This window comes from Neolamprologus brichardi, chromosome 14, assembly GCF_056152115.1.
Source record: "Neolamprologus brichardi isolate AB-2024 chromosome 14, ASM5615211v1, whole genome shotgun sequence".
In the NCBI taxonomy this organism is placed as follows: domain Eukaryota; kingdom Metazoa; phylum Chordata; class Actinopteri; order Cichliformes; family Cichlidae; genus Neolamprologus; species Neolamprologus brichardi.
In genome coordinates, this window is record NC_142117.1 from 26988311 (window position 1) to 27000761 (window position 12451).

Here is a 12451-nt window from a genome sequence, read left to right on the forward strand (position 1 = left end):
GCTGCTATCTACATGTTATGTCTTGTAATAATGTGCCCTCACTTATACTACAGTGTATGTAGACTTAGTAGAAATTCACTTAGATATATATTGTTATGTAAAGAACTCCACAAATGTATATAGCTTTGAGAATCCTTTTAACCTTTATACATCATTTCCAACAATTCTGTAGGCTTTAACACATAACATAACACTTTGTAACCTCATATTTACTTTCTTTATCACATATTCTCAGACTATTTATTTTATTTTGGATTCACTTTAGTCACTTCCACGTGTATCCTGTACACATTGAAAACTTACAATAAAGTTGACTAATTAATAATAATTAATAATAACAATAATAAAGGGGTGTTATTGTCATAAAAACTGAATTAAACAGGCAAACGAAAAATAAATAGACAATAAAATCCGATTCATTTAATCCCTAATAAACCAAAAGGCCTGAAAATAGTCACGTGTTCCCCGTACCAATATGGCGGCAGTGCTTCTACAGCGGACACACGGCAGTGGCTGGAGAATAAATCGAGTGCGCCTATACGGTTTTTAGGTCACGTGTTGCAGGTTTTTCCGCGGGATTGATGGCTGGAGCTGTGCGGAGCTGAAGGTACGACTCCATGACTGATTATTACCGAGTTTATCTCCGGACAGTGCGTTTCGTGTAGTTTGCACGCATTCCTGATGCTTCTGTGTTTCTGCTGCTTGTTAGTGTCTAAGCAGTTTACACATTTAAATAACAGCACTTATTCAGAAAACATTTAATAATACCAGCATTAATATCGTTAACTAGTGTAGTGTATGTTTTTCTTTAGTTACAAGCACTTGAGTCACACCAAATACAATTTGTGGTTGTGTTATTTAAGTTGAGGTGTTCCTAACCTTCAGTCTGCCACTACTGATGTAAACTGTGGTTATTAAAAATATATGTTAGTAACACTTCTCAAATTAAAGCTTCCTACATGAAGAAGATAATCACGGCTCATTGGAAGACTACTGTGCTTACCAACATTAGTTGCGGCTGGACGCAACTACCGGTAAATAAAGCCAAATTTATGTGATCTTGGACTCATTTTGAATGATTTTTAGAGTAGTCCGTTTGGGATTACATAAAGAGACAAGACACTGACCCAACCTGTTCTCCAGTTAACAACACTTTGTATGAACTTCAGAAAAGTATAAATGGATATAAATATAAGGGAGAGAAATCATTAGTGGATAAAATGCTGATTGTCTGAGATCTTGGTGGGAGAGCTACCAGAGTACAAGTTATACCTAAAACTTCTTGTGTTTTTTGCCCTCACAAGCTTTACAGAAACAAACCATCCAAACCTTTTGTGTATCTTTACAGAGTCAAAGAGATGCCACCAAAGAAAAAGGCCAGAGTCAGTAAAAGGAATGCAGGTTCAGGTAGGTAAATCAAATCACAGAAGAAAATCACCTGTCTGATATTAGAAGGTTAGTACACTCATCCTGGGCTTTCTAATGATTTTCCAGGGCAGAATATTTTATAGCTACATCTTTAATTAATTAACCAAACTATTGGGTGCACAAGTGTGAATTTATTTTGAGTTTAGTCTAAATTTTATATAATGACTCAAGTGCATTCAAACACCCCCACTAATATTTGGTTGACTGTCCTTTAGCAAGCTGCACCTCAACCACACACTTTGGGTAGGCATCAACAAACTTCATGCATACTTCTGGCTGCATGTTTGACCACTCTTTTCTGCAGAATTGGTAGGGTTTGTTCAAATAGTCCAAAAATGTTCAATAGGGTTTAGGTTGGGGGTTTGGGAAGGCCATCCCAGAAGCTTAATGTTAACCTGCTTTATCCATTACAAAACCAGCTTTCACATGTGTTTGGCATCATTGTCTGATTGAAACACTCAATTGTGTCCACGTTGATTTGAGGTGAAGTTGAACAATTTGGACATAGTTCTCCTCCTTCATTATTCCATCTACTTTGTGCCCATGATGCTACCACCACCATGCCTGACAGTTAGTCCATGGCACTGTAAAACTAACTTCACTGTAGACAGTTTTCCTGTTGTTCCATTAGTTTCCGGTTCATGTTAGGCTTGAACCTTTTTGGTCCTTTAGTTGTTCCTGAACATCTGAACCAATTTCTGCTCATGTGAGGGTGACAGTGTGGGTCTTCTTCTAGAACCCAGGAAAGTTGCGTTTGCACTGATTATTTTGGAATCTGCACTTCTAAGAGACATTCCCAACGTGTGTTAATCTGCAATTCTATTTATTAGATGTTTACTGAGTTCCTTGGATTTTTCCATTGTTCTGAGTATTGGTCAATCCAATGGGTGCTGCCAAAGAAATTCACTAACAACATTGTAGAACCTCCAGTGCCGCTTATTATTATAACTTAAGCGCTTGTTCTTGTTTTTTAAAGTCATTACAGATTTATGCTGTACAATCACTCCACCCTGGAAAAAGAACGGTTCAAAGAAATCATTAAAAACACCAAATTATTGTGACATTCAACCCCTCAAAGAGTGCGTGTAAACACAGTTTTACCTAAAGAGTGCTTCCAAACCACAGGCAAAGATGATGACAGGGAGCCAGTGTCCCCAGCTTTGAAGAAGAGGAAAGCTGCAACTACTGGTGGAAAAACTGACGAGAGCTCGGCGTCTTCTGGTTCTCCACAGTACAGTCGCTGGCTGATGAAGTCTGAGCCCGAGAGCCGCTTTGAGAATGGCATCGACGTAAAGGTATGGAGCAGCACCAGCTTTGTCAGCACATTTTAAAGTGTGAGCTGGTCTCACTTGTCTGATGCTTCCTGTTCACTCTGCAGTTTGGCATCGAGGACCTGAAGGCTCTGCCTGATCAGACCAGCTGCTGGGATGGTGTTCGTAATTATCAGGTAGAGTTGCAGCGCCGAGTCCTTCAAAAAGAAGATGTTTATCTGAAATAAGGGAGCAATGCACTGCTACTCCTGAAAAGGCTTTTCTGTCTCTGTTCACTGCACCACTGCATAGCAAATTCTTGAATTTGCTATGCTTATCTTCTGCAGGCACGCAATTTCATGAGGCAGATGAAAGAGGGGCAGCTGGCTTTCTTTTACCACAGCAACTGCAAGGAGCCGGGGATAGCAGGAATCATGAAAGTGAGTCGCTCTTCTATATTTAGGTAAAGCTCGAGACGGGCCCGATGTTCAGCTTCATTTTCTCTTTCTAGGTTGTGAAGGAAGCTTATGTGGACCACACTCAGTTTGACAGGAAAGATGTGCATTATGATGCAACCAGCAAACCAGACGACCCCAAGTGGAGCATGGTAAGCTGAACGCATTAAGCGCAGTTAATGATAAGACTCGAGCGTGAAGGCTGAGCTCGTTCCCTTCTCCCGCAGGTAGACGTCCAGTATCAAAGGATGATGAAGCGTTTTCTTCCTCTGTCGGAGCTTAAAAAGCACCACCTGCAGCATCGCGCTAAGGGGGGGCCCCTCAAGGACATGGCGCTTTTTACAAGGGCTAGGCTCTCTGTGCAGCCTCTCAACACCGGTATGACAGAAGCGGAAAGAAAAAAAAGTAAATAAATAAACAAATAAAAAGAGAAATAGCTGTGAACACTGTTTCTTTCTCCGCAGAGGAGTTTGACTTCATCTTGAGTCTGGAGGACAAAGAGCCACTGTAAGGATTTACTTCACAACGCAGCAAAATCATCACAAGTACCATTGCTTCACTGTAACTGTTAAAATTTATTAAAGATATTAAATATTTTTATTAGACATCATGATCCAGATTCAATCTGTGAAAACACAAACATGTGGTTATGACTTGAGTTTCTTGGAACTGGATGGAAAGCAGTGCCTCTTTTATAAAGTATAAACAGAAGCAGCATTAATTATGGCTGGCCTTTGCTCTCAGAGTAGCGTCAAGCATCATTTTATTGACATTATTTAACTCGTAATTTATAAACGGCAGCATATTTTACGACTCCTGATACCCTTTCAACGCTCGTTTAATCACATGGGAATAACTCGACATTGTGTGCTCGACTGCTGTCCGGTGATGACAGAGTGAGTGGGAAAATAAAACCTGCAAACAGCCTATGTGCTGTGGCCTTCTAGGTATTTGCTTAATTGCAAAAAAAAACCCAAAACAACAACATGCAAAGGGCTCTTGGGAAATTTTCCTTTTTGTAGACTGTGGGGGACCCACATTAAATGAATTTAATGTGCTGAATGCTGAAAAGTACCTTATATAACCTCTGATGAGATGCTGGTTTGGAAGTATTAATGCTGTTGCTGCAGTGACTTAGGTAAGGTCCAGCTTCACAGGTTCTTATTAGAAGTGTCAAGTATTGATTAGAATGTGCTGACGTTGTTTTTAACAGCACAAGCAGTGTTTTAAGTGTGAATGATCCTCATCAATAAACTGAGATCAGTTTACGCAGATTATTGCTGTAAATGAGAGCTAGGTGTCCACCTGTGACTGAGCAGTTTGCAGTTAGAGTCGACAGTTTCCAAGCCCAAAGGCAGTTCCTCAGGTTAGGAGTGAGAACCCCTTTCACTGTAAATTTGCTCACATCAGCAAAGCTGTCAATTTAGTTCTGATATGACTTCTTGAGAGGAACACTCTCCCTCTTGTGGGTCCCCAGAGCTCATAAAAACTACACCTTCCAGACAAGACGATGACCTTGAGTGTGAGATCAGCCAAATTTAAATCAGACAAGGTTTTTGATTTTCAGGCCCAGCTGCTGCCCGATGCCACAACAACAACTCCTGTATTATATCTGTATGTCAGAATCAGTCAGATGGTGTAGCACCATTTATCTCCTAACTGACATCACTGTTATTTAAATAGTTTTTATTAACTATTTTCAATTGATTTACTTGAATAATTGTGTATGCTGATGCAAAATAGCTACTTTGAACAGCAGTGGCTGAAAAAGCCCAGCCTGCTTTGGAACCCGAGCCCTGGGGCACACTGTGTGTTTCCACTGATGAAGTGTGTCCCAGGGCTTGGGTCACAAAGCTTCAGAGCGCTAATGACTGAATCAGTGTGTTGATATCTTCTGTGGTCTTTTCCACAGTCATAGTTTTATGAAACATTTTCTCCTTCGCTCTGGTTGTCACATTAGGATAACATCACCTTTAAGTTTTAAGCCTCGTCTTTAGTTGAGACCTTTTCCTTTACGTGTTTAAATTACACCTCAAAGCACATGCTTGCATGTCCTCTTTCACCTGATGTTACTGTTGTTAAGATAAAACCTATAATTTTGACACGGATCTCCTAAGAACCCACCAGAACGTAGAAACCTGTTATAAAACAGATATACAGACAGTGTCTTTTGTGGAAATGTCCTTATAATGAATATGTGGTCCAGCAGAAGTTGCTGTGGCTTGCTAGCACCATTGCCTCAGAAGGTCCTGAGTTCGCCTCCAACATCTAGCCAGGGCTTCTGTGTGTGGTTTGTATGTTCTCCCCATGCTTGCATAAGGTCTCTGGTTTAACCTAACCCTACCCTACCCCATGTTTTAAAGACATTCAGTTGGTAGGGTTAGATTAATTGGTCATTCTAAATTGCCCTGAGTCAGACTGGTGACTCTTGCCCTATGATAGTTGGGATAGATCCAGCCCTGATGAGGAAAAGTGGAAGAGAATGGATGGAAGGACATTTTCCTATGATAAATTCAAAATAAAAATCCACTAATTTTGCAACTCATGAGAACTTAAAAAAATATCAAACTGTACAGTCATGATGTGTATGTGAAAAACCTAAGTATATCGTATCATTCAGTAGCTTGTAAAACCACCTTCAGCAGCAATAAACTGATCATTGTCTGTATCCCTGTATCAGTCTCTCACATTGTGGAGGGATTTTGGCTCACTCTTCTTTACAGCATTGCTTCAGTTTATTTAGGTTTGCAGACAGTCATTTATGCACAGCTCTTAGAGAGGTTAAGGTCTGGAGTTTGATGGGGCCACTGCAGCACCTTGATCCCCCCCCTCCCTCCCCTCAGTCACTCTGTTGCAGATCTGCTGACCTGCTCACTACTCTATAGAAGTTGAATGTTAAATAAAGAAATAAATAAAACTACATTAGCTGTAAGTACATTTTAATGAATGCTCAGGTTCATTAAGTCAACACATTCATTCATTTCCACAACAAAACCACAGAGAATTTAATTCATTTGGCATCAATTTATTAGACTTTTGGGAACAAGGAGTAATCGAGTAGCATTTTGCAAAAGATAGTTCTACTGTAACTTTCTCTGGTTAAAAGACTAAAATTATGTTAGAGGCAGGAGGATTCAATTAGCTTGATACACGTAGGCACAACTTTTAAGTCTCTAATAAAGAGGATACAGAAGACTTCATACTATCAGACCTCAAGACAAACACTTTGACATCCTTTCCTAACACCACTGGAATGCTGAGGTAAAGCTTATGGACATGAAACGTCATTTTGTAGCACTGTGTACTAGATAGTCTGTGTACACGAGCTGGAAACAGGATAACAGGTTTAACTGGCCTTATTTACAGGTTTAAAAACAAACGTGTGGATTAATACTTTAGATCTCTCACTCAAACAGCAGCGAGAGATTAGAGTTTCCACTTCCATCCTTTTTTTTGTGCAAACACACAAACACAGAAATGTGTTCAGCAAGGTAAAGCAGTGCAAAGTTATCTTGGATTTCTTGACCTTAGAACAATGTTAGGAATGCATTCATTAAACGTGGAATGTCGGAGATGCACTTGATGAGCATTTGTTTGAAATAATTATGAGATTAGAAATCAATTGATCCCAAAAGTGTTAGAACGAAACAAACAGAAGGCTTAAAAATTCAATTTCACATGGTTTTACCCAGCGATCAATGAGACATGGGTTTACTTTGATTCCCAAAAAGAACCCCCTCCTCCAAAAAAATATGCATTAATGAGGAAGGATAGGACCAGCAGCCTGAAGCCCATTTGAATGCCTCATGCAAACTGTTTCATAGTTCACACAGTTTTACCCTATGTCGGTCTCCCTTCTTTCTTTACCAGCAGCAGCAGCTACAAGTAAAGCAGCTGCCTCTCCAGATGTTGTACAGTTCACATGTACCCCCCACCACCCCAGTGCAGACCCTTTGTGAGTCCCGTGAGTGGAGAGCTGCGGCTCTACCCGCTCTCCTCTTTTGCAGCCTGTTCCAGTGCGCTCTCTGAAGCGGCTGATCCTTCGAACCTCTGAGAGGCGATGGCAGCCTGGTGAGACATGCTTTTCCTCACCACGTCCCCTTTTCTCCACAGTGTGATTTCCTGGAGGGGAGAGAAATCAAAGACAAATGTAAGGTGATGACATGAAGAACACCTCAGCCCATGACCTGTAAATGAAAGAAAAGGTACCAAACCGAGCAGAGTTTTCCTAGCTCTCAAATGTAACTGATAAATGATTTTAGCCTTTTAGAACCAGTCAGTGGGACATCAACCAATAAAAGCACCACTACTTCTTATTCGCTGTCAGACTTGTTTTCTAGTGCAACATTTCCACTATCTAACACAGAAAAAAGCAGAGCTCCACAATAGCACATAAGGTACTGTGTTTAAGAATTGCTATTGATAAGATTTTACTGATGGTGTTCAGTTTCGAGGTTTCAAGCAGATTCTTTATTGATTACTGATCGATTTTCACCTACACAGGGTTTGGTTTTTTTTTTAGTGCCAGTGCAGCAGGTCTATTATCTCTTCAGCTCCACTGCCATGAAAAAATAAATAAATAAAAAGACATAAATAAATAAAACATGCCAGCACTAATAAAAGGCACTGATAAGCTGGGGGGCATAAGCTTTGGATGGAGTACAATTCAGAACAGAACCAGTTGGAACCTGCTCTCAGTTCCCACCTCTGATTATTCAGTAGCACTAGCTGTAACTACAGTCAGAATCGCTACACACTCACAGCTCTATCATAGCCTGTACCCCCACATTTAGAAAGCAAACAACAGGAGGATGTTCGCCAGCTTTCTTAGTGAAACAGGGTTCAGCTGCCATTACATCCTGGCTGTAGGCACGCTTCAGTTATTACAGTTGCGGCTGTGACACAACAGGATGTAGCACTGATTGACTACATGCAGGCGGCTTTGTGTGCCTACAGTAGTAGTTGGAGGCTGAGCCTCCTCTTGAAGCCACACTGTCCTTTCACTCTGACACAATTGAACTACAGAGGCAGTCAAAATCAGAACCACATCCAGCCACAGCTGCACTAATGTCAGCCAGGCAGAGCAGCTGCAGCTGTGCCCACATCCACCAGCTGGATACTGTTTGAGAGCTGCCCTTCACAATGACTAATAAGCACTAAAAATCACATTCACATGGATAGTTTTAAACTAGTGAAGTAGAAGATTCAGAAAAATGTAAAAACGCTGTCTGATGTTTTTGCTTCCAGTCGTACCTGCTGTTTGAAGTAACGTCTCTCCTCCTCGTCAATCAAAACCAGGTTCAGGTAGTAGCGCACCGAGAACTTCTTGTTGATGTCTCGCATGGTGGGGGTCAGATCATATCCAGCCAGAAATAATCGGATGGGGATGGACTCTCCTGCAATGTTAAACACACTCTCAGAGGCTGAGCAGTGTTTGCATTGTGTGACTTGTTGAAACTGTGAATAACTTTTGTTTACCTCTGACCGGCGCTCCATCCATGATCTCGTACTTGGCAATAGTGTCATTTTCGTGGTAAACGCTTGGGCCTGTGCCTGTTGTCTCACGTTTGATGATGTCAATCTCCATGTGTTTAATCTTAATTCTCACCAGCAGGAAATAGATTTTTCCCACAATTACATCTTTCAGATGGTACCTGGAAAAAAAGAAAAGAAAAGCACAGGCAACAACTGCGAATGAGATCTACAGTTTAGTCACTAACAAGTACAATGTTCAGTACATGCTTTTCATTTAAACTGATAATAAATCAATCATTGTTTCAGCCACTGGTTCAGTTTCTAAATAAATAAATGCACCTTTCACTTAAAAAGAGATGGTTTTGCTGATACTGTATAAAACTATTTCACTCTTACACACAGCATAACAAGGGGAAAAAAGTGAATGATAGTGGTTTGCTGCAGCCCTGCAAGCCTTACTTGGATTTGTTATACTCAAACTCGATGTGGAGGCAGTCCTCAATTCCAACTTCCATTTTAATGGAGGAGTTGAGCTCAGGATAGGTGCTCAGTGTGTGGACCACAATGTCCATCTCTTTAGTAATGTCATTTAGTCTTCTTATCACCGTGGCACGAAGAAAATATCTGAAAATAAAGCATACAGGCAATGAAAAAAAGTGCCATTTCCTCCTTAGTAGAAAGTCACAACTACACACTAATTGACCATAATGTCAAATCCACCTGCCTATCCTATCGTTTACTGCTCCACCTCATGACAAAGACTCAACCAGATGTCTGGTTGCAACACTGAAATGCATATTAATAATGCTGCCACCTCTTACACTGGTAAAAGCCTACCTTCTCCCAGTGCCCTTCCAGCTATGACGCTGTCGCATTCATCTGTAGGAACCTTTGGTGGTGGACAGGGCTCACCATGGTCAATCTGACTAGTCTGACACCTTCAAGTCAAGTTTAAAGCGTTTTCTGTTCATTCAATTAACAGAGTCCAACCCTATTACCCATTCACCTTGGACACGTTTTGATAGGTACTTATCACTGCATACAAAGAATACCCCGAAAGATCTGCAGCTGTCTTCAAGCATTCACAGTCTAGCCCTCGTCAAACATTTGCAACACATATTAAGTCGTCACAGTTCACTTTTCAGCCCTCGATTGTTTACACTGTAATGATTTAACTCACTTCCACCGTCATTGGTCTGAGCAGCGTGCGTGTGCTGCAAGTCAAATGTGGGCAACATCAAGCTTGAAAACTGCTCAGTTTAAGTGCAACCACATGAGGCAGGTTAACAAGTAACGCGCTCACTGTACTGCTGACAAAACGACAGTGAATGATCAAACTTACCTTAGCTTGACATTCTGGCCTGTGTAGGACTCGTAAGGTTTCTCAACATGAGTGAACTCAAAGTCAAAGGTCTGGGACTGAGTTATTTCACCAGGTCTTGCGAGATCTTTCACCAGGGAAACAAATTCATGATGGTTTCCTCTGTCATAATACAACTCTAGAACAAGAGGAAAGACAGTATTAAAAAAAAAAAACTATACTGTGCACGATTTTGGATACAACTGAGCTCTTGGACTTGTAATTGATTTTAGTGGCCAGAAAGCCATACCATGTGAATTTCGCTTCTTAAAATCTATTTATGTGTCCAAGTTTTCACACAGCTCTTTCACAAATGTAACACTCAAACAGAGATTGTCTGTGTTGCTTACAGTTTCACTGCTGGAACTTTTAAAAGTCCAGCTGCAGCAGATTAAGGACACTAGAGTGCAGCTTACAGGTGATCTGAAACAGGTCTACACAGGTGTAATATGTGGCCCCCTGTGTTTCCTTTCATGTCTAATATAAAGTTGAAAACTGAAGCATCTGTTTGTTTCACTGTTGAGGGATGCCTCCATGTTTCTTCAGCCCACAGTGCATCACTCGCTGCTATTTTTACATACCTATTTGTCCCACAAATTCAATTTTGATGCCGTGGTGCTCCAGCCTCTTCCCGGGGTTCTTCAGCGTCACATTCACCTTTCCACTGACAGTCTCGCCGTCGTAGAAAAGAAAATATTTGTCTTTCTTCCCATCTTCAGTTTTGTGTTCAACCTTCTTCCTCGTTTCGGCGTCATTCAGGACAACATCGATTTCTGCGCTTTGACCAAAACTAAAGAAACTCATTATAATGCTGCGTCCGCGCTAACTCTTTATCTTATCTAAGTGCGAGTTAACTGACTTGTTAGCACGCTGCACCGAACCTGCTAACGTTTCAAAGTAGAAAACAAGCGCACGCTAAGGCCTGCGGAGTGCGCGAGCTTGGCTGCTTCTCGTAGCACGAATTACACCGACTGACATTAAAAAGTCTCAAGATATGTCACAGAAACCTCCACACGAGCTACATGTCAAGCAAATTAGCGCTTCGATGCTAAAACACACAGTATCGTGATTAGCCGTTTTCTTTTTTTTCTGCACTCCGTTGCTGAGCCTGGATCTCACCGAAAAAGCAGCGACAGATGGGTCTGCTGTTCACACAGAGCTCGCCGCGTAAATGTATCTTACATGTTTGTTTTCTGTGGATAAAACGACGAACGCTGTCAAACGACCAGGATGTAACACCAGCTTTCTTTACCTGCGTTAGCTGAACTACTTCCGGGTGGCGTTTTTCACAGTAAAAGCGGAAAGAAAGGTGCGGAAGTCGCTAGGCACTACAAGCGATTATGCTTGAACTACAGCGTGTTTAAGACCTGCAAGTGTTAAAAGGAAAAGAAATATAAATAAATTGCATTACAATACTACACTCATGCAAACAATAGAAACATTTATAAGCACTTTCAAACCATTAGCAAAAATTATGAAAATACTTAAATTATCAGAAGTAAATAATAATAATAATAATAATAATTATTATTATTATTATTATTATTATTATTATTATTATTATTATTATTATTATTATTATGTAAAGCGTATGTAGTATGTATGAATACTATTATATTTACACTGGCACTGGAAGCAAAATGTGAACACAACTCCAACAGAGCTGTCATCTTTCGCACGCAGCAACTTTTTTTTTTTTTTTTTTTAAAGTATACAGAACATGTATACAATCAGAACAAAATTAACATATGCCAGGGGGTGTAATACAAAGAATTACAAACATTCAAATAATTTGTAATTACTACAAATAGTAATAGTTTTCATAGCCTTTTTGTTAAGTGATCCACTAATCAGTTTTATGTAACATAAAACATCATTATAGTAATGTTTAAAATTAGGTTTTTTGTTACTGTATTTGCATTTATGAAAATAAAATTTAGCTAAGATAACTAACAAGTTTATTATAAAGTAAACATCTTCTTTTTTTTGCCTTCGAAAGAAACAAAATACAACATTTTCCCATTTCACAGTAAAGTCTTTATAGAGATGTCCAGCAATGAATCTACTGAAGTCTTTCCAAAATGTTCTAGCGTATGAACAGATCCAGAAGAGGTGTTGCACAGTCTCAGGATGGCTTCCACAAAATCCACATTAATGTCCCTTTTGAACTTTGTCATGTAATGATTAGCAGGATAAAATTTATGCAGTATTTTAAATGAGACTTCCTTCACTTTATTCGTTACCAGATACTTGTTAGGAATTGCCCATACTCTTTTCCAGTTAATGTCACTGACAAAGGAATTCCAATAAGAGACCACATGTGGAATAGTTAGAGATTCTGTCTGGAACAAAGCACGAATATTCTTATTACTTTTACTATGGTTTGTTAGACAGATCCTTCCTATGTGTGAATCTAAAGGGTTGGGGAGAGAAACCGATGATATGCAAGGTTGAATACCCTTAAAAAGCATTATAATACCCGT

The 12451-nt window shown here is 40.1% G+C and overlaps 2 protein-coding genes across 5 annotated transcripts; one reads left to right on the plus strand and one right to left on the minus strand.

Moving 5' to 3' along the window:
• Nucleotides 1-476: 476 nt before the first annotated feature.
• thyn1 (thymocyte nuclear protein 1) lies at nt 477-3743 on the plus strand. 4 transcript variants are annotated; one of them, XM_006801576.2, is made up of 9 exons: nt 554-607; nt 952-1034; nt 1305-1407; nt 2554-2723; nt 2807-2875; nt 3026-3118; nt 3190-3285; nt 3361-3511; nt 3598-3743. In XM_006801576.2, exons 2-9 carry the CDS (start codon nt 960-962, stop codon nt 3642-3644), a joined length of 804 nt encoding a protein of 267 aa, XP_006801639.2. In that variant the 5' UTR covers nt 554-607; nt 952-959; the 3' UTR covers nt 3645-3743. The 4 variants fall into 4 exon arrangements, with proteins under 4 accessions (XP_006801640.2, XP_006801641.2, XP_006801639.2 ...); XM_006801577.3 differs by lacking the exon at nt 952-1034 and having other exon boundaries at nt 477-607; XM_006801578.3 differs by lacking the exon at nt 952-1034 and having other exon boundaries at nt 481-607; nt 1349-1407.
• A 2394-nt stretch (nt 3744-6137) lies between these two features.
• Nucleotides 6138-11230, minus strand: LOC102794829 (vacuolar protein sorting-associated protein 26B-like). The gene is made up of 6 exons (XM_006801575.3): nt 10550-11230; nt 9951-10107; nt 9068-9232; nt 8612-8787; nt 8387-8529; nt 6138-7255 (listed from the first exon to the last, which is right to left on the minus strand). The coding sequence occupies exons 1-6, from the start codon at nt 10770-10772 to the stop codon at nt 7118-7120; spliced, it is 1002 nt and encodes a 333-aa protein (XP_006801638.1). The 5' UTR covers nt 10773-11230; the 3' UTR covers nt 6138-7117.
• Between the last annotated feature and the right edge of the window lie 1221 nt (nt 11231-12451).